Source organism: Argopecten irradians, chromosome 5 (genome assembly GCF_041381155.1).
Source record: "Argopecten irradians isolate NY chromosome 5, Ai_NY, whole genome shotgun sequence".
Taxonomy (NCBI): Eukaryota; Metazoa; Mollusca; class Bivalvia; order Pectinida; family Pectinidae; genus Argopecten; species Argopecten irradians.
Window position 1 is genome coordinate 49,801,497 of NC_091138.1, and position 23,804 is coordinate 49,825,300.

Genomic DNA, 23,804 nt, shown 5'->3' on the forward strand with positions numbered 1-23,804 from the left:
CATTGTTTGAGACCGGACATTTTAACTGGCGACGATCGATCATGGCCAACCTCGGATGAGTCAAATATCCCGTATTCCTCGAACTATTGATCTGGTCCCCTGATGGTCAAGTTATAGGGGTTTTACTGTATTTGCATTTAGAAGAATTGGTGTACCGCAAAATAAATTCCTCATTTACAAAACCGTGACATATGGACCTGACAAATATTGAAAGGGCTGTACAGTATCTGGTTCCTTTATCATCCAGCAATCACAGATCTCGGCCTGCTCATAATACCTATCAACGAGTGAATGTGAATACACCGTTATTAATTGGTAATTATCACTTACACTTGATAGAGTTCCTGAGTTCCTGCGGGTCACAGTTTCAAAGTCATCTTCTTTATCCTCAGTACTCCTTTGTGACCAAAAAATAACTTTTAATGTAATGTTGATGAAAAAGAACAAAATGAGTCATACAATGAAGCAATTTTGACAATTAAAAACATTTGCTATAACATCTTTGGTATGTAACGTATGCATTCTCCCAGTCTCAGATTGATGGCTTAGATAAGTGTTCATTTGAAACTGGATCATGTCAAAGATAGAGAAAGTCTGTTCTTTTATATGAACACTGATCCCCATTACACACCTGGAGATTAGTACAGTCCAGCTATGTAATTCAGTTTTTTATCCTTTACCTTGTTCCTTTGTCAATGTTTTCTTTACTGACACCAATATCTTCAATATCTGAGTTTTTGGGTTTCTGTAAAACAAAACACATTCAATTTCACCATCATTTAAGCCATCTGGTATTTCCTCTTTTTGTGAAACCTTTATCAAAATTTTAAGAATAAATCATGTTGTTTACACAGCAAAGTTAAATTTTGACAAGCGAAACAGAAAAAGGTATATAAGCTTAAAGAGGTATGCTGTTTTAAAAGTGACTAATAGTTGTCTCCCTTGTAAATTTAATCAAAGAATTTTTAATGCTCGTAGACACAGGCAATATCATTGTGAATCTGATCGATTGTGAACCTGATGGATTGTGAACCTGATGGATTGTGAGCCTGATGGATTGTGAATATGACGGATTGTGAGCCTGATGGATTGTTAGCCTGATGAATCGTGAATCTGATGGATTGTGAATCTGACGGATTTTGAGCGTGATAAGATTGTTTATCTGATAGATTGTGATCCTGATGGATTGAGAATATAATGGATTGAAATCCTGATAGATTGTGAGTCTGACAGATTGTGAACCTGATGGATTGTGAGCCTGATGGATTGTGAACCTGATGGATTGTGAACCTGATGGATTGTGAATATGACGGATTGTGAGCCTGATGGATTGTGTACCTGATGGATTGTGAATATGACGGATTGTGAGCCTGATGGATTGTTAGACTGATGAATCGTGAATCTGATTGATTGTGAATCTGATGGATTGTGAGTGTGATGGATTGTGAATATGATGGATTATGAGCCTGATGGATTGTGAATATGATTGATTGTGAATGATGGATTGTGAATCTGATGGATTTGTAAATCTGATAGATTGTGAATCTGATGGATTGTGAATATGATGGATTGTGAGCCTGATGGATTGTGTACCTGATGGATTGTGAGACTGATGGATCGTGAATATGATGGATTGTGATCCTGATAGATTGTGAATATGATGGATTGTGAATATGATGGATCATGAGCCTGATGGATTGTGTACCTGATGGATTGTGAGACTGATGGATCGTGAATATGATGGATTGTGATCCTGATAGATTGTGAATATGATGGATCATGAGCCTGATGGATTGTGATGAAATGTGATCATACCTGTCCTATTAGGATTCCCTTCTCCTCAAAGAAGTTGAAGGCTGACGAGCTTGGCCTCTGTTTGCCGACTTTGGTTGTGTCCATGCCCTCTGTTGGCCTGTCTTCAAACAGTTTTATCCTGTCATGGACCGCTGGAACTGACTCTTCATCCATCCTACTGGAAACAAGAGGCCCAGAGGGCCTGTATCGCTCACCTGGTTTGTAATGCCTAGTAAGGTTCATTGTTTCTTTTCTGAAGGAATTTGAATATTTACCTCTAATTCCCCTATTGGGCCCCACTCTTTCTGCTCAAGGGGGTCAGAGCCAAAAATTATAGGAATTCTGTTAACCCCAAGGATGTTTCTGGGCCAAATTTGGTTAAACTCCAAGCAGAATTCTAAGACTAGTAGCGATTTATAGGATTTACCTAAATTTCCCTATTGGGCCCCGCCCCTCCTGCCCCCAGGGGGTCAGAGCCAAAATTTATACAAGTTCTATTCTCCTTCCCCCAAGGATGTTTCTGGCCAAATTTGGTTTCAATCCATGCAGAACTCTAGGACAAGTAGCGATTTATAGGATTTACCTCTATTTCCCCTATTGGGCCCCGCCCCTCCTGTCCCCAGGGGGTCAGAGCAAAAATTTATACAAGTTCTGTTCCCCTTCCCCCTAGGATGTTTCTGGCCAAATTTGGTTACAATCCATGCAGAACTCTAGAACAAGAAGCAATTTATAGGATTTACCTAAATTTCCCCTATTGGGCCCCGCCCCTCCTGTCCCCGGGGGGTCAGAGCCAAAATTTATACAAGTTCTGTTCTCCTTCCCCCAAGGATGTTTCTGGCCAAATTTGGTTACAATCCATGCAGAACTCTAGGACAAGTAGCGATTTATAGGATTTACCTCAATTTCCCCTATTGGGCCCCGCCCCTCCTGTCCCCGGGGGGTCAGAGCAAAAATTTATACAAGTTCTGTTCCCCTCCCCCCAAGGATGTTTCTGGCCAAATTTGGTTAAAATCCATGCAGAACTCTATGACTAGTAGCGATTTAAAGGAAATGTTGACGGACAGACGGACGACGGACGGACGGACGGACGGACGGACGGGACGGACGACGGACGACGGACGCCGCGCCATGACATAAGCTCACCGGCCCTTTGGGCCAGGTGAGCTAAAAAACATAACTTGAGCATTTTAATTTGTGCCTGATCAGCATTCTCTACCATAACTTGAGCATTTTGTCTAATCAACATTCTCTACCATAACTTGAGCATTTTGTCTGATCAGCATTCTCTACCATAACCCTTTACCACATGTAAGCGCCTTTGGATTCCTTTACCCCTTGCCCCATGTAAGCGACTTTGGACTCCCTCGCACCATCTCAATGTAAGCGCCTCTGGATGCCCGTTCACGATCTCAATGCAAGCGACTCTGGACGCCATTTTGACTATCAATGTTTTGCTAGCTTCGTATCACGTGATAAAAGCGCCACCTGTGTTCAGACTTTACAATCTAATTACAGACGTGACCAAATTTCTAACTAATCAAAAATCGGCACAGTGTTACTATATAAAACTCCGAATAAATTAACCGAGAAAATCACACGTGTTCACTGCTTCACTCATGTTACCGGGGACGCTATCATGGCTTCTGTTGTTGATATTTCGGCAGATATTTGTAATTATAAGTACAATGCCATGATATTTAAATATCACAGACCTAAAAGCATATAATCTGACAATGATTTAGACGATGTTTTATTCAATTTGACCGATCGAAAATCAGACGGTCATGAAGAACGGCGAGGTCCAGTACTATCGCCATTACCTGACGCCTTGTTGGAATGGACTGGCGAGTTTACAGCCGTGAGTGTTGATAATTTTGTTAGAAACATGTTGTCAAAACTTCAATAAACCTTTAATATACTTCATTTAAAGTTGATAGATTATTTTCGTGCATTTTTCAATGGCAAATAATGTACAAACATCCCACAACAAACACACTACTCGGACCGATAGAAAGTGAAAGTAGCGGTGAACGGGTCGTGAAACGGCACGGACAAAGCAGAAATAACAGTGTTTTTCAGAGTAAATATATTGACTGAGCCATGATTCTGATATATATTAGTTTGTTTACGATATTTCAAGTAATTTGTGGATTTTTTTTCCTAAAAGTTATAAAAAATCGGCAATATTTTGAGTAATTCCGACAGAGAAAATCAACCATTTTCTGACCTGTTAAGGATGTACACCTCTGAGAAGTCAAAATTTTCTTGTATTAAACTTTTTTTTTCTCATATAGATTTTTGGAAAAAGGAGTTCATACCATAAAAGAAAATGAAAGAAAAAACATATGTCCGTGTGCTCGTTTTTGAGCTTTTGTCACTCAAAGACACCTAGTTGACAAAATATTGGATTTTATGGGAATTTTGCCGTTTTGACCATATAAGATAGATATTAAAGCCATAATTTCCTAATGAGGTGTTTGACATGTATGAATGTTTGTAGAATTCATTTTCTAGTAGTCTTCTTTAAAAATGTACCAGTTTTGATCAATTAGACTAATATAATTTCTCAGAATAACAACTTATGCTACCCCTACCCCTTAATTTTGTGCTACCAAATGCACCATTTTCAGCCATTTTTGCCAAATTTAACCCTTTATAAAAAAGTTCTGGTATTAAACTTTTGTTATTATTTTGCATATCAATAGGGAAACGGTTGTTCTTTCTAAATCAGGAAGAAAAATTGGGGGTCTGTGTGCTTACTTTTTTGCCCCATTTGAATTTTTGTTATTTTTCATTATTTTAGAGTAAAAAATAAAAGTGCCCAAATTACCATTAAATGTAAAAATAAAGTCACAAAAGTGTATCGTTTCACATATTAATGCTCAATATTTTAATTACTACGAACCTAGTAACGATTTGCAACAAAAATTAGCTAAATACAGCTAAAAATGCCGGCGCAGTAATGATTTAAGTAAAAACAATTTCAGTAAAAAATGGTAAAACTGTGGCTCTACTTGAAGCAAAAAAAGACACAATTTCAAAATGGCCGCCAAATGGGCCATTTCTTAAAATCCCCGTATAAAAAAATCTACTAAAAATAGAAATGTAATTTTTTGACAAAATTTGCATCTGGCAACTTGCTACAGATACTGATAAATTATATTTGAAAATCTCATAACTTCTTTGGTCTATGTTGAAACGAGACTTCAACGGGACCAAAACCTCAGAAGAATACATCCTTAATGCTTTTAATAATTTTTGAAGTCCTCATATCGAATAATATTTGGAAATGATAGAAACACTGTTTATTTAGATTCATTCTGAAGCAACATTATTAACAAAATATTTCTCAAAAATAAACATGGAAGTAAATAAATCGATTTTAAAAAAGTATTATCAATCCAGACTGAAAACTTCACAAAGTGCCATTGAGATGGTGCATACACTTGACAGATGTTGCAACAATGTTCGTGTTGAACATTGTATACTTTCCTCATGGAAGCCTGGTGCTGCAGTCTACTAGTTTGCATGTGGTAAAGGGTTAACTTGAGCATTTTGTCTGATAGTGCTGACAAACTTAGTCACAATGGTTATTATACAATCCTGATCCATATAATACCGACCTGTTGGTACTGGAGTCATCCTGTGTGTCCATCCCGATCCCACCAGACTGACCGTTAGATGGGTCTGTATCTACAACATATACAGTCTCGCTGAATCCATAACATCAAAGACAAGAGGCCCAGAGGGCCTGTATCGCTCACCTGGTTTGTAATGTCAAGTCATGTTCTGAATACAGGTTCATTGTTTCTTTTCTTAAGGAATTTGAATATTTACCTCTTATTTCCCTATTGGGCCCCGCCCCTCCTGCACCCCCCCCCCCCCCCAGAGATCAGAGCCAAAATTTATACAAGTTCTGTTCCCCTTCCCCAAAGGATGTTTGTGGCCAAATTTGGTTACAATCCATGTAGAACTCTAGGACAAGTAGCGATTTATAGGATTTACCTCTATTTCCCCTATTGGGCCCGCCCCTCCTGTCCCCAGGGGGTCAGAGCCAAAATTTATACAAGTTCTGTTTCCCTTCCCCAAAGGATGTTTGTGTTCCTATAGTGAGACCAGACGTTCCTATAGTGAGACGTTCCTATAGTGAGATATGTTCCTATAGTGAGATGTTCCTATAGTGAGACGTTCCTATAGTGAGATGTTCCTATAGTGAGATGTTCCTATAGTGAGATGTTCCTATAGTGAGACGTTCCTACAGTGAGACCAGACATTCCTATAGTGAGATGTTCCTATAGTGAGACGTTCCTATAGTGAGACCAGACATTCCTATAGTGAGATGTTCCTATAGTGAGACGTTCCTATAGTGAGACTAGACATTCCTATAGTGAGATGTTCCTATAGTGAGACGTTCCTATAGTGAGACCAGACATTCCTATAGTGAGATGTTCCTATGGTGAGACGTTCCTATAGTGAGACAATCCTATAGTGAGACGTTCCTATAGTGAGACAATCCTATAGTGAGATGTTCCTATAGTGAGACGTTCCTATGGTGAGACAATCCTTTAGTGAGACGTTAGTGAGACGTTCCTATAGTGAGACAATCCTATAGTGAGACAATCCTATGGTGAGACGTTCCTATAGTGAGATGTTCCTATAGTGAGACGTTCCTATAGTGAGACGTTCCTATAGTGGGACATTCCTATAGTGAGACGTTCCTATAGTGAGACATTCCTATAGTAAGATGTTCCTATAGTGAGACGTTCCTATAGTGAGACAATGCTATAGTGAGATGTTTGTGAGACGTTCCTATAGTGAGTTGTTCCTATTGTGAGTTGTTCCTATAGTGAGATGTTCCTATAGTGAGATATTCCTATAGTGAGACGTTCCTATAGTGAGATGTTCCTATAGTGAGACGTTCCTATAGTGAGACGTTCCTATAGTGAGATGTTCCTATAGTGAGATGTTCCAATAGTGAGACGTTCCTATAGTGAGACGTTCCTATAGTGAAAAGTTAGTGAGACGTTCCTATAGTGAGACGTTCCTATAGTGAGAAGTTCCTATAGTGAGACGTTCCTATAGTGACACGTTCCTATAGTGAGACGTTCCTATAGCGAGATGTTCCTATAGTGAGATGTTCCTATAGTGAGACGTTCCTATAGTGACATGTTCCTATAGTGAGACGTTCCTATAGTGAGATGTTCCTATAGTGAGACATTCCTATAGTAAGACGATCCCATAGTGAGATGTTCCTATAGTGAGACGTTCCTATAGTGAGACGTTCCTATAGTGCTAACAAATAGGAACCGAAGAACATTTGTCTGAAAAGATAGGACAACTATATTTCTAATGAATATAGCTGGCTAGAACTGAGTACTCACCTCCCTCTGTGTTAGGCTCCTTGGGGTAGTCGAGACTGTACTCATCTTCCTCTGTGTTAGGCTCCTTGGGGTAGTCGAGACTGTACTCACCTTCCTCTGTGTTAGGCTCCTTGGGGTAGTCGAGACTGTACTCACCTTCCTCTGTGTTAGGCTCCCTGGGGTAGTCGAGACTGTACTCACCTTCCTCTGTGTTAGGCTCCCTGGGGTAGTCGAGACTGTACTCACCTTCCTCTGTGTTAGGCTCCCTGGGATAGTCGAGACTGTACTCACCTTCATCTGTGTTAGGCTCCCTGGGGTAGTCGACACTGTACTCACCTTCCTCTGTGTTAGGCTCCCTGGGGTAGTCGAGATTGTACTCACCTTCCTCTGTGTTAGGCTCCCTGGGGTAGTTGAGACTGTACTCACCTTCCTCTGTGTTAGGCTCCCTGGGGTAGTCGAGACTGTACTCACCTTCCTCTGTGTTAGGCTCCCTGGGGTAGTCGAGACTGTACTCACCTTCCTCTGCGTTAGGCTCCTTGGGGTAGTCGAGACTGTACTCACCTTCCTCTGTGTTAGGCTCCTTGGGGTAGTCGAGACTATCTCGGACAAAGGAACGGTCCTCTTCACCAAACAATGTGTCTGTAATGGTCTGTGTGATGACCTTTTCTACCGTCCTGGAAACATTAAGTTCATTGAAACGTGACACACATGTCTTCTTATTCAAACATTTATAGTATCTTCACTAATTCAACAAGAGGCCCAGAGGGCCTGTATTGCTCACCTGGTTTGTAATGCCAAGTAATGTTCTTAATACATGTTTATTGTTTCTTTTATTAAGGAATTTGAATATCTACCTCTAATTGTTCCTATAGTGAGACGTTCCTATAGTGAGATGTTCCTATAGTGAGACATTCCTATAGTAAGACGATCCCATGGTGAGATGTTCCTATAGTGAGACGTTCCTATAGTGAGACGTTCCTATAGTGCTAACGAATAGGAACCGAAGGATTTATAGGATTTACCTCTATTTCACCTATTGGGCCACACCCTCCTGCCCCCGTGGGGTCAGAGCCAAATTTTATACAAGTTCTGTTCCCCTTCCCCCAAGAAAGTTTATGGCCAAATTTGGTTACAATCCATGCAGAACACTATGACTAGTAGGGATTTAAAGGAAATGTTGACGGACGGATGACAGACGCCACGCCATGACATAAGCTCACCAGCCCTTTGTGCCAAGTGAGCTAAAAATGTCTTTTTTTCCCCTTAAGCATCAATTTAGTTTTGTTGATATGGTTTTAATTTGATGATTTGTTCTATAAACTGTAAATATCACTATCATTATCCCTGTAAATTCTACCATGCATGTAGCCAAACCAAAAGTAAATTAGGAACTTTTGACACCTTCATCAGTAATTATAAGTGTCACATTGAACCTGATGTGAATATTACAGCAGTATTTACTTTGAGGTCCTCAAATTTGGTGAGCCAACACATACATGACACATGTCCTCTACACCAACCAATCGTGAACGTTTTGTATTTAGGTTTTCATCTATGAATGGGAATTCCACGAGATGTTTGTTGTGTTACATGTGTAGATATTGACCTCAGTTAACCTGCTACACGACACAGAAACATGTCAGCCTTCAGCATGATGTACACGGAGGCTACTTACTCTGATGTCCTGGCTGACGGTATGGGATACTTACTCTGATGTCCTGGCCGACGGTATGGGGGACTCTATCATACTATAGCCACCATCACTGAAATACAAAAACACACTCATATATAGTAAGTGATCATCACAAGGGGTTATAAACAGATCTGTCAGGTCCAAGGCCGCGACCTCTCCGGGTAGAGGTCAAGGCCTTTGGTGAAGCCTTGATGATTTAAGGATCTTGGCTGCTCAAGGGAGAAGTGATATGTAAATTAGTAGGGAATGAGATATGGTGAAATGTACTTTAGATTTCCTTTCTGTAATGATTTTGATCTAATGTGATATTATATGCCTCTATTTTCCCTTTTTAGTACATCCTCTTTTTGAGTATTTATTATTTATTTCAACAAGAGGCCCATGGACCTTAACGGTCATCTGACTATAAGCACAACACAATGTAGTCGTTTAAAGATTTTAGCATATTTGACCTCTGTGACCTTGAATGAAGATCAAGGTCATTCATTTGAACAAACTTGGTAGCCCTTCATCTCAACATGTCACAGACCCAATATCAGGTCTCTAGGCCTCCTAGTTATTCTCAAGAAGTTCTGGTGTGATTGTATCACTATCCAGTTCTGGTGTGATTGTATCACTACCCAATTCTGGTGTGGTTGTATCACTACCCAGTTCTGGTGTGATTGTATCACTATCGAGTTCTGGTGTGATTGTATCACTACCCAGTTCTGGTGTGATTGTATCTCTACCCAGTTCTGGTGTGATTGTATCACTATCAATAAGTTCTGGTGTGATTGTATCACTACCCAGTTCTGGTGTGATGTGTTGTGTGATTTATCACTACCCAGTTCTGGTGTGATTGTATCACTACCCAGTTCTGGTGTGATTGTATCACTACCCAGTTCTGGTGTGATTGTATCTACTACCCAGTTCTGGTGTGATTGTATCTCTACCCAGTTCTGGTGTGATTGTATCACTACCCAGTTCTGGTGTGATTGTATCACTACCCAGTTCTGGTGTGATTGTATCACTACCCAGTTCTGGTGTGATTGTATCACTACCCAGTTCTGGTGTGATTGTATCACTACCCAGTTCTGGTGTGATTGTATCACTACCCAGTTCTGGTGTGATTGTATCACTACCCAGTTCTGGTGTGATTGTATCACTACCCAGTTCTGGTGTGATTGTATCACTACCCAGTTCTGGTGTGATTGTATCACTACCCAGTTCTGGTGTGATTGTATCACTACCCAGTTCTGGTGTGATTGTATCACTACCCAGTTCTGGTGTGATTGTATCACTACCCAGTTCTGGTGTGATTGTATCACTACCCAGTTCTGGTGTGATTGTATCACTACCCAGTTCTGGTGTGATTGTATCACTACCCAGTTCTGGTGTGATTGTATCACTACCCAGTTCTGGTGTGATTGTATCACTACCCAGTTCTGGTGTGATTGTATCACTACCCAGTTCTGGTGTGATTGTATCACTACCCAGTTCTGGTGTGATTGTATCACTACCCAGTTCTGGTGTGATTGTATCACTACCCAGTTCTGGTGTGATTGTATCACTACCCAGTTCAGGTGTGATTGTATCATCACTACCCAGTTCTGGTGTGATTGTATCTCTATCCAGTTCTGGTGTGATTGTATCACTACCCAGTTCTGGTGTGATTGTATCTCTACCCAGTTCTGGTGTGATTGTATCACTACCCAGTTCTGGTGTGATTGTATCACTACCAGTCTCGTCGGTGTGATTGTATCACTACCCAGTTCTGGTGTGATTGTATCACTACCCAGTTCTGGTGTGATTGTATCACTACCCAGTTCGGGTGATTGTATCACTACCCAGTTCTGGTGTGATTGTATCACTACCCAGTTCTGGTGTGATTGTATCACTACCCAGTTCTGGTGTGATTGTATCACTACCCAGTTCTGGTGTGATTGTATCACTACCCAGTTCTGGTGTGATTGTATCACTACCCAGTTCTGGTGTGATTGTATCACTACCCAGTTCTGGTGTGATTGTATCACTACCCAGTTCTGGTGTGATTGTATCACTACCCAGTTCTGGTGTGATTGTATCACTACCCATCGTGTTGTATCACTACCCAGTTCTGGTGTGATTGTATCACTACCCAGTTCTGGTGTGATTGTATCACTACCCAGTTCTGGTGTGATTGTATCACTACCCAGTTCTGGTGTGATTGTATCACTACCCAGTTCTGGTGTGATTGTATCACTACCCAGTTCTGGTGTGATTGTATCACTACCCAGTTCTGTGTGTTGTCACTACCGTGATTGTATCACTACCCAGTTCTGGTGTGATTGTATCACTACCAGTTCTGTGTGATTGTTATCCTTGTTGTATATCGTTCTGTGTGATTGTATCACTACCCAGTTCTGGTGTGATTGTATCACTACCCAGTTCTGGTGTGATTGTATCACTACCCAGTTCTGGTGTGATTGTATCACTACCCAGTTCTGGTGTGATTGTATCACTACCCAGTTCTGGTGTGATTGTATCACTACCCAGTTCTGGTGTGATTGTATCACTACCCAGTTCTGGTGTGATTGTATCACTACCCAGTTCTGGTGTGATTGTATCACTACCCAGTTCTGGTGTGATTGTATCACTACCCAGTTCTGGTGTGATTGTATCACTACCCAGTTCTGGTGTGATTGTATCTCTATCCAGTTCTGGTGTGATTGTATCACTACCAATTTCTGGTGTGATTGTATCACTACCCAGTTCTGGTGTGATTGTATCACTACCCAGTTCTGGTGTGATTGTATCACTACCAATTTCTGGTGTGATTGTATCACTACCCAGTTCTGGTGTGATTGTATCACTACCCAGTTCTGGTGTGATTGTATCACTACCCAGTTCTGGTGTGATTGTATCTACCAGTTCTGGTGTGATTGTATCACTACCCAGTTCTGGTGTGATTGATATCACTACCCAGTTCTGGTGTGATTGTATCACTACCAGTTCTGGTGTGATTGTATCACTACCCAGTTCTGGTGTGATTGTATCACTACCCAGTTCTGGTGTGATTGTATCACTACCCAGTTCTGGTGTGTATCTGTTCTGGTTGTTGTACTACCCAGTTCTGGTGTGATTGTATCACTACCCAGTTCTGGTGTGATTGTATCACTACCCAGTTCTGGTGTGATTGTATCACTACCCAGTTCTGGTGTGATTGTATCACTACCCAGTTCTGGTGTGATTGTATCACTACCCAGTTCTGGTGTGATTGTATCACTACCCAGTTCTGGTGTGATTGTATCTCTATCCAGTTCTGGTGTGATTGTATCAATACCAGTTCTGGTGTGATTGTATCACTACCCAGTTCTGGTGTGATTGTATCACTACCCAGTTCTGGTGTGATTGTATCACTACCCAGTCTGGTGTGATTGTATCACTACCCAGTTCTGGTGTGATTGTATCACTACCCAGTTCTGGTGTGATTGTATCACTACCCAGTTCTGGTGTGATTGTATCACTACCCAGTTCTGGTGTGATTGTATCACTACCCAGTTCTGGTGTGATTGTATCACTACCCAGTTCTGGTGTGATTGTATCACTACCCAGTTCTGGTGTGATTGTATCACTACCCAGTTCTGGTGTGATTGTATCACTACCCAGTTCTGGTGTGATTGTTCACTACCAGTTGTGATTGTATCACTACCCAGTTCTGGTGTGATTGTATCACTACCCAGTTCTGGTGTGATTGTATCACTACCCAGTTCTGGTGTGATTGTATCACTACCCAGTTCTGGTGTGATTGTATCACTACCCAGTTCTGGTGTGATTGTATCACTACCCAGTTCTGGTGTGATTGTATCACTACCCAGTTCTGGTGTGATTGTATCACTACCCAGTTCTGGTGTGATTGTATCACTACCCAGTTCTGGTGTGATTGTATCACTACCCAGTTCTGGTGTGATTGTATCACTACCCAGTTCTGGTGTGATTGTATCACTACCAGTTCTGGTGTGATTGTATCACTACCCAGTTCTGGTGTGATTGTATCACTACCCAGTTCTGGTGTGATTGTATCACTACCCAGTTCTGGTGTGATTGTATCACTACCCAGTTCTGGTGTGATTGTATCACTACCCAGTTCTGGTGTGATTGTATCACTACCCAGTTCTGGTGTGATTGTATCACTACCCAGTTCTGGTGTGATTGTATCACTACCCAGTTCTGGTGTGATTGTATCACTACCCAGTTCTGGTGTGATTGTATCACTACCCAGTTCTGGTGTGATTGTATCACTACCCAGTTCTGGTGTGATTGTATCACTACCCAGTTCTGGTGTGATTGTATCACACTACCCAGTTCTGGTGTGATTGTATCACTACCCAGTTCTGGTGTGATTGTATCACTACCCAGTTCTGGTGTGATTGTATCACTACCCAGTTCTGGTGTGATTGTATCACTACCCAGTTCTGGTGTGATTGTATCACTACCCAGTTCTTGTGATTGTATCACTACCAGTTCTGGTGTGATTGTATCACTACCCAGTTCTGGTGTGATTGTATCACTACCCAGTTCTGATGTGATTGTATCACTACCCAGTTCTTGTGTGATTGTATCACTACCCAGTTCTGGTGTGATTGTATCACTACCCAGTTCTGGTGTGATTGTATCACTACCCATTCTGGTGTGATTGTATCACTACCCAGTTCTGGTGTGATTGTATCACTACCCAGTTCTGGTGTGATTGTATCACTACCCAGTTCTGGTGTGATTGTATCACTATTCTGTGTGATTGTATCACTACCAGTTTGGTGTGATTGTATCACTACCCAGTTCTGGTGTGATTGTATCACTACCCAGTTCTGGTGTGATTGTATCACTACCCAGTTCTGGTGTGATTGTATCACTACCCAGTTCTGGTGTGATTGTATCACTACCCAGTTCTGGTGTGATTGTATCACTACCCAGTTCTGGTGTGATTGTATCACTACCCAGTTCTGGTGTGATTGTATCACTACCCAGTTCTGGTGTGATTGTATCACTACCCAGTTCTGGTGTGATTGTATCACTACCCAGTTCTGGTGTGATTGTATCACTACCCAGTTCTGGTGTGATTGTATCACTACCCAGTTCTGGTGTGATTGTATCACTACCCAGTTCTGGTGTGATTGTATCACTACCCAGTTCTGGTGTGATTGTATCACTACCCAGTTCTGGTGTGATTGTATCACTACCCAGTTCTGGTGTATTGTATCACTACCCAGTTCTGGTGTGATTGTATCACTACCAGTTCTGGTGTGATTGTATCACTACCCAGTTCTGGTGTGATTGTATCACTACCCAGTTCTGGTGTGATTGTATCACTACCCAGTTCTGGTGTGATTGTATCACTACCCAGTTCTGGTGTGATTGTATCACTACCCAGTTCTGATGTGATTGTATCACTACCCAGTTCAGGTGTGATTGTATCACTACCCAGTTCTGGTGTGATTGTATCACTACCCAGTTCTGGTGTGATTGTATCACTACCCAGTTCTGGTGTGATTGTATCACTACCCAGTTCTGGTGTGATTGTATCACTACCCAGTTCTGGTGTGATTGTATCACTACCCAGTTCTGGTGTGATTGTATCACTACCCAGTTCTGGTGTGATTGTATCACTACCCAGTTCTGGTGTGATTGTATCACTACCCTTTCAGGCGTGATTGTATCACTACCCAGTTCTGTGTGTGATTGTATCACTACCCAGTTCTGGTGTGATTGTATCACTACCCAGTTCTGGTGTGATTGTATCACTACCCAGTTCTGGTGTGATTGTATCACTACCCAGTTCTGGTGTGATTGTATCACTACCCAGTTCTGGTGTGATTGTACACACTACCCAGTTCTGGTGTGTGATTGTATCACTACCCAGTTCTGGTGTGATTGTATCACTACCCAGTTCTGGTGTGATTGTATCACTACCCAGTTCTGGTGTGATTGTATCACTACCCAGTTCTGGTGTGATTGTATCACTACCCAGTTCTGGTGTGATTGTATCACTACCCAGTTCTGGTGTGATTGTATCACTACCCAGTTCTGGTGTGATTGTATCACTACCCAGTTCTGGTGTGATTGTATCACTACCCAGTTCTGGTGTGATTGTATCACTACCCAGTTCTGGTGTGATTGTATCACTACCCAGTTCTGGTGTGATTGTATCACTACCCAGTTCTGGTGTGATTGTATCACTACCCAGTTCTGGTGTGATTGTATCACTACCCAGTTCTGGTGTGATTGTATCACTACCCAGTTCTGGTGTGATTGTATCACTACCCAGTTCTGGTGTGATTGTATCACTACCCAGTTCTGGTGTGATTGTATCACTACCCAGTTCTGGTGTGATTGTATCACTACCCAGTTCTGGTGTGATTGTATCACTACCCAGTTCTGGTGTGATTGTATCACTACCCAGTTCTGGTGTGATTGTATCACTACCCAGTTCTGGTGTGATTGTATCACTACCCAGTTCTGGTGTGATTGTATCACTACCCAGTTCTGGTGTGATTGTATCACTACCCAGTTCTGGTGTGATTGTATCACTACCCAGTTCTGGTGTGATTGTATCACTACCCAGTTCTGGTGTGATTGTATCACTACCCAGTTCTGGTGTGATTGTATCACTACCCAGTTCTGGTGTGATTGTATCACTACCCAGTTCTGGTGTGATTGTATCACTACCCAGTTCTGGTGTGATTGTATCACTACCCAGTTCTGGTGTGATTGTATCACTACCCAGTTCTGGTGTGATTGTATCACTACCCAGTTCTGGTGTGATTGTATCACTACCCAGTTCTGGTGTGATTGTATCACTACCCAGTTCTGGTGTGATTGTATCTACCTTCTGGTGTGATTGTATCACTACCCAGTTCTGGTGTGATTGTATCACTACCCAGTTCTGGTGTGATTGTATCACTACCCAGTTCTGGTGTGATTGTATCACTACCCAGTTCTGGTGTGATTGTATCACTACCCAGTTCTGGTGTGATTGTATCACTACCCAGTTCTGGTGTGATTGTATCACTACCCAGTTCTGGTGTGATTGTATCACTACCCAGTTCTGGTGTGATTGTATCACTACCCAGTTCTGGTGTGATTGTATCACTACCCAGTTCTGGTGTGATTGTATCACTACCCAGTTCTGGTATGATTGTATCTCTATCCAGTTCTGGTGTGATTGTATCACTACCAATTTCTGGTGTGATTGTGATTGTATCACTACCCAGTTCTGGTGTGATTGTATCACTACCCAGTTCTGATGTGATTGTATCACTACCCAGTTCTGGTGTGATTGTATCTCTACCCAGTTCTGGTGTGATTGTATCACTACCCAGTTCTGGTGTGATTGTATCACTACCCTTTCAGGCGTGATTGTATCACTACCCAGTTCTGGTGTGATTGTATCACTACCCAGTTCTGGTGTGATTGTATCACTACCCAGTTCTGGTGTGATTGTATCACTACCCAGTTCTGGTGTGATTGTATCACTACCCAGTTCTGGTGTGATTGTATCACTACCCAGTTCTGGTGTGATTGTATCACTACCCAGTTCTGGTGTGATTGTATCACTACCCAGTTCTGGTGTGATTGTATCACTACCCAGTTCTGGTGTGATTGTATCACTACCCAGTTCTGGTGTGATTGTATCACTACCCCTTTCTGGTGTGATTGTATCACTACCCAGTTCTGGTGTGATTGTATCACTACCCAGTTCTGGTGTGATTGTATCACTACCCAGTTCTGGTGTGATTGTATCACTAACCCAGTTCTGGTGTGATTGTATCACTACCCAGTTCTGGTGTGATTGTATCACTACCCAGTTCTGGTGTGATTGTATCACTACCCAGTTCTGGTGTGATTGTATCACTACCCAGTTCTGGTGTGATTGTGTGATTGTATCACTACCCAGTTCTGATGTGATTGTATCACTACCCAGTTCTGGTGTGATTGTATCACTACCCAGTTCTGGTGTGATTGTATCACTACCCAGTTCTGGTGTGATTGTATCACTACCCAGTTCTGGTGTGATTGTATCACTACCCAGTTCTGGTGTGATTGTATCACTACCCAGTTCTGGTGTGATTGTATCACTACCCAGTTCTGTGTGATTGTATTCACTACCCAGTTCTGGTGTGATTGTATCACTACCCAGTTCTGGTGTGATTGTATCACTACCCAGTTCTGGTGTGATTGTATCACTACCCAGTTCTGGTGTGATTGTATCACTACCCAGTTCTGGTGTGATTGTATCACTACCCAGTTCTGGTGTAATTGTTTCACTACCTAGTTCTGGTGTAATTGTATCATTACCCAGTTCTAGTGTGATTGTATCTCTATCCAGTTCTGGTGTGATTGTATCACTGCCCAGTTCTCTGGTGTGATTGTATTACTACCCAGTTCTGGTGTGATTGTATCACTACCCAGTTCTGGTGTGATTGTATCACTACCCAGTTCTGGTGTGATTGTATCACTACCCAGTTCTGGTGTGATTGTATCACTACCCAGTTCTGGTATGATTGTATCACTACCCAGTTCTGGTGTGATTGTACCACTACCCAGTTCTGGTGTGATTGTACCACTACGCAATTCTGGTGTGATTGTACCACTACGCAATTCTGGTGTGACTGTATCACTACCCAGTTCTGGTGTGATTGTATCACTACCCAGTTCTAGTGTGATTGTATCACTACCCAGTTCTGGTGTGATTGTATGTATCACTACCCAGTTCTGGTGTGATTGTATCACTACCCACTTCTGGTGTGATTGTATCCCTACCCAGTTCTGGTGTGATTGTATCACTACCCAGTTCTGGTGTGATTGTATCACTACCCAGTTCTGGTGTGATTGTACCACTACGCAATTCTGGTGTGATTGTATTACTATCCAATTCAATACCATTGTTTCTGTTGTGTCAGGGACCAGTTATCATACCATTGTTTCTGTTGTGTCACAGACCAGATATCATACCAATGTTTCTTTTGTGTCACAGACCAGTTATCATACCATTGTTTCTGTTGTGTCACAGACCAGTAATCATACCATTGTTTCTGTTGTGTCACAGACCAGTTATCATACCAATGTTTCTGTTGTGTCACAGACCAGTTATCATACCAATGTTTCTGTTGTGTCACAGACCAGTTATCATACCAATGTTTCTGTTGTGTCACAGACCAGATATCATACCAATGTTTCTGTTGTGTCACAGACCAGTTATCATACCATTGTTTCTGTTGTGTCACAGACCAGATATCATACCATTGTTTCTGTTGTGTCACAGACCAGTTATCATACCATTGTTTCTGTTGTGTCACAGACCAGTTATCATACCATTGTTTCTGTTGTGTCACAGACCAGTAATCATACCATTGTTTCTGTTTTGTCACAGACCAGTTATCATACCATTGTTTCTGTTGTGTTACAGACCAGTAATCATACCATTGTTTCTGTTGTGTCACAGACCAGTTATCATTCCATTGTTTCTGTTGTGTCAAAGACCAGTTATCATACCATTGTTTCTGTTGTGTCACAGACCAGTTATCATACCATTGTTTCTGTTGTGTCAGGGACCAGTTATCATACCAATGTTTTTGGTGTCGCAGACTAGTTATCATACCAATGTTTCTGTTTTGTCACAGACCAGTTATCATACCAATGTTTCTGTTGTCTCACAGACTAGTTATCATACCAATGTTTCTGTTGTGTCACAGACCAGTTATCATACCATTGTTTCTGTTGTGTCACAGACCAGTTATCATACCATTGTTTCTGTTGTGTCACAGACCAGATATCATACCAATGTGTCTGTTGTGTCACAGACCAGTTATCATACCATTGTTTCTGTTGTGTCACAGACCAGATATCATACCAATGTGTCTGTTGTGTCACAGACCAGTAATCATACCATTGTTTCTGTTGTAACAGATCTAGCAGCCAATGTTCTTTGTTACTTTTGCCAGTCTAACAAACAAGAGATCCCAGGGGGATCTTGGCGCCCACCTAAGAACGATCTTTGTCTGACAAAGGAAAGAGGGATCTTTTCTCTGCTTTTCAAGCTTTTACTATATATTACTACACATGAAATTTCAAAAAGATCCTTTGACTGCTTTCTGAGATATATAACAGTAACAAATTCAATTATCAAAATCCTAGATGGCTACCTGTTGGCCATCTTGTTCACCGATCGGTCCTAAAATGCAATATGCACAACTAGACCCCTAGAAGAACCTGCACATTCAATTTGAGACAGATCCCTTCAGTACATTCTTAGACATAGCGGAAAAAAACTTCAAATGTCAAAATCCAAGATGGCATCCTGTCGGCCATCTTGCTCACTGATCGGTACCAAAATGCAATATGTATAACCAGGGACCTAGGGGAACCTGCACATGAAATTTGAGACAGATCCCTTCAGTACTTTCTAAGAAATAGTGGTAACAAGCTTCAACTATCAAAATCCAAGATGGCGTCCTGTCGGCCATCTTGTTCACCGATGGGTTTGAAAATGCAATATGCACAACTAGACCCCTAGGGGAATCTGCACATGCAATTTGATACAGATCCCTTGAGTACTTTCTGAGAAATAGTGGTAACAAGCTCTAACTATCAAAATCCAAGATGGCGTCCTGTCGGCCATCTTGTTAATCAATTGGTCCCAAAATGCAATATGCACAACTGAACCCCTAGGGGAATCTGCAAATGCAATTTGAAACAGATCCCTTCAGTACTTTCTGAGAAATAGCTGTAACAAAGTTCAATTGTCAAAATCCAAGATGGCGGCCTGTCGGCCATCTTGTTCATTGATTGGTCCCAAAATGCAATATGCACAACTAGGCCCCTAGGGGAACCTGCACATGCAATTTGAGACAGATCCCTTCAGTACCTTCTGAGAAATAGCGGTAACAAACTTCAATTGTCAAAATCCAAGATGGCTGCCTGTCGGCCATCTTGTTAACCGATTGGTCCCAAAATGCAATATGCACAACTAGGCCCCTAGGGGAACTTACATGTGAAATTTGAGAAAGATCCCTTCAGTACATTCTGAGATATAGCGGTAACAAACTTTAACAATCAAAATCCAAGATGGCTGTCTGGCAGCCATTTTGTTGACCGATTGGTCCCAAAATACTATATGCACAACCAGGGCCCTAGGGGAACCTACATATAAAATTTGCGAAACATACCTTCAGTACTTTCTGAAAAATAGCAGTAATAAGAATTGTTAACGGATGAAAGGACGGAGAGACTGAAGGACGGACTGACGGAAGGACGGACGGACGGAAGGACAGACGACGGACCACGGACAAAAAGCGATTTGAAAAAAGATAAATGAATGTGATTTTTTAAAGATGAAGACCGTACATATCTGCTGAATTTACCCTGACTATAAAGATGAAGACCGTACATATCTGCTGAATTAACCCTGACTAAAAAGATGAAGACCGTACATATCTGCTGAATTAATCCTGACTATAAAGATGAAGACCGTACATATGTGCTGAATTAACCCTGACTATAAAGATGAAGACCGTACATATCTGCTGAATTAATCCTGACTAAAAAGATGAAGACCGTACATATGTGCTGAATTAACCCTGACTATAAAGATGAAGACCGTACATATCTGCTGAATTAACCCTGACTATAAAGATGAAGACCGTACATATCTGCTGAATTAACCCTGACTATAAAGATGAAGACCGTACATATCTGCTGAATTAACCCTGACTATAAAGATGAAGACCGTACATATCTGCTGAATTAACCCTGACTATAAAGATGAAGACCGTACATATCTGCTGAATTAACCCTGACTATAAAGATGAAGACCGTACATATCTGCTGAATTAATCCTGACTATAAAGATGAAGACCGTACATATCTGCTGAATTAACCCTGACTAAAAAGATGAAGACCGTACATATGTGCTGAATTAACCCTGACTAAAAAGATGAAGACCGTACATATCTGCTGAATTAACCCTGACTAAAAAGATGAAGACCGTACATATCTGCTGAATTAACCCTGACTAAAAAGATGAAGACCGTACATATCTGCTGAATTAACCCTGACTATAAAGATGAAGACCGTACATATCTGCTGAATTAACCCTGACTAAAAAGATGAAGACCGTACATATCTGCTGAATTAACCCTGACTATAAAGATGAAGACCGTACATATGTGCTGAATTAACCCTGACTATAAAGATGAAGACCGTACATATCTGCTGAATTAATCCTGACTATAAAGATGAAGACCGTACATATCTGCTGAATTAATCCTGACTAAAAAGATGAAGACCGTACATATGTGCTGAATTAACCCTGACTATAAAGATGAAGACCGTACATATCTGCTGAATTAACCCTGACTAAAAAGATGAAGACCGTACATATGTGCTGAATTAACCCTGACTATAAAGATGAAGACCGTACATATCTGCTGAATTAACCCTGACTATAAAGATGAAGACCGTACATATCTGCTGAATTAACCCTGACTATAAAGATGAAGACCGTACATATCTGCTGAATTAACCCTGACTATAAAGATGAAGACCGTACATATCTGCTGAATTAACCCTGACTATAAAGATGAAGACCGTACATATCTGCTGAATTAACCCTGACTATAAAGATGAAGACCGTACATATCTGCTGAATTAACCCTGACTATAAAGATGAAGACCGTACATATGTGCTGAATTAACCCTGACTATAAAGATGAAGACCGTACATATGTGCTGAATTAACCCTGACTAAAAAGATGAAGACCGTACATATCTGCTGAATTAACCCTGACTAAAAAGATGAAGACCGTACATATCTGCTGAATTAACCCTGACTAAAAAGATGAAGACCGTACATATCTGCTGAATTAACCCTGACTATAAAGATGAAGACCGTACATATCTGCTGAATTAACCCTGACTATAAAGATGAAGACCGTACATATCTGCTGAATTAACCCTGACTATAAAGATGAAGACCGTACATATCTGCTGAATTAACCCTGACTATAAAGATGAAGACCGTACATATCTGCTGAATTAATCCTGACTAAAAAGATGAAGACCGTACATATCTGCTGAATTAATCCTGACTATAAAGATGAAGACCGTACATATCTGCTGAATTAATCCTGACTATAAAGATGAAGACCATACATATCTGCTGAATTAACCCTGACTATAAAGATGAAGACTGTACATATGTGCTGAATTAACCCTGACTATAAAGATGAAGACCGTACATATCTGCTGAATTAACCCTGACTAAAAAGATGAAGACCGTACATATGTGCTGAATTAACCCTGACTAAAAAGATGAAGACCGTACATATCTGCTGAATTAACCCTGACTAAAAAGATGAAGACCGTACATATCTGCTGAATTAACCCTGACTAAAAAGATGAAGACCGTACATATCTGCTGAATTAACCCTGACTATAAAGATGAAGACCGTACATATCTGCTGAATTAACCCTGACTAAAAAGATGAAGACCGTACATATCTGCTGAATTAACCCTGACTATAAAGATGAAGACCGTACATATGTGCTGAATTAACCCTGACTTAAAGATGAAGACCGTACATATGTGCTGAATTAACCCTGACTATAAAGATGAAGACCGTACATATCTGCTGAATTAACCCTTACTATAAAGATGAAGACCGTACATATGTGCTGAATTAATCCTGACTATAAAAATGAAGACCGTACATATCTGCTGAATTAACCCTTACTATAAAGATGAAGACCGGTACATATCTGCTGAATTAACCCTTACTATAAAGATGAAGACCGTACATATGTGCTGAATTAATCCTGACTATAAAGATGAAGACCGTACATATCTGCTGAATTAACCCTTACTATAAAGATGAAGACCGTACATATGTGCTGAATTAATCCTGACTATAAAGATGAAGACCGTACATATCTGCTGAATTAATCCTGACCATAAAGATGAAGACCGTACATATCTGCTGAATTAATCCTGACTATAAAAATGAAGACCGTACATATCTGCTGAATTAATCCTGACTATAAAAATGAAGACCGTACATATGTGCTGAATTAATCCTGACTATAAAGATGAAGACCGTACATATCTGCTGAATTAATCCTGACCATAAAAATGAAGACCGTACATATCTGCTGAATTAATCCTGACCATAAGGTGAAGACCGTACATATCTGCTGAATTAATCCTGACTATAAAAATGAAGACCGTACATATGTGCTGAATTAATCCTGACCATAAAGATGAAGACCGTACATATCTGCTGAATTAATCCTGACTATAAAGATGAAGACCGTACATATCTGCTGAATTAATCCTGACCATAAAGATGAAGACCGTACATATGTGCTGAATTAATCCTGACTAAAAAGATGAAGACCGTACATATCTGCTGAATTAATCCTGACTATAAAGATGAAGACCGTACATATCTGCTGAATTAATCCTGACTATAAAGATGAAGACCGTACATATGTGCTGAATTAACCCTGACTATAAAGATGAAGACCGTACATATGTGCTGAATTAATCCTGACTATAAAGATGAAGACCGTACATATCTGCTGAATTAATCCTGACTTTAAAGATGAAGACCGTACATATCTGCTGAATTAATCCTGACTATAAAGATGAAGACCGTACATATCTGCTGAATTAATCCTGACTATAAAGATGAAGACCGTACATATGTGCTGAATTAACCCTGACTATAAAGATGAAGACCGTACATATCTGCTGAATTAATCCTGACCATAAAGATGAAGACCGTACATATCTGCTGAATTAATCCTGACTATAAAGATGAAGACCGTACATATCGGCTGAATTAATCCTGACTAATGAAAGACATAACACATAAATAAAGATAGTTTACCTGTCAAGGATGAATGGTGAGGCACGTCCAGCAACAAGCTCATCATCACTGAAG

The 23,804-nt window shown here is 40.8% G+C and overlaps 1 protein-coding gene across 1 annotated transcript in view; it reads right to left on the reverse strand.

Moving 5' to 3' along the window:
- LOC138324474 (protein FAM13A-like) overlaps positions 1–23,804 on the reverse strand; it is a 223,752-nt gene that overhangs the window by 125,094 nt on the left and 74,854 nt on the right. The window contains 6 exon segments of the mRNA XM_069269538.1: positions 331–397; positions 681–745; positions 1,816–1,972; positions 5,418–5,487; positions 7,716–7,828; positions 8,864–8,917. Of these exon segments, the coding sequence (XP_069125639.1) occupies positions 331–397; positions 681–745; positions 1,816–1,972; positions 5,418–5,487; positions 7,716–7,828; positions 8,864–8,917 (526 nt within the window).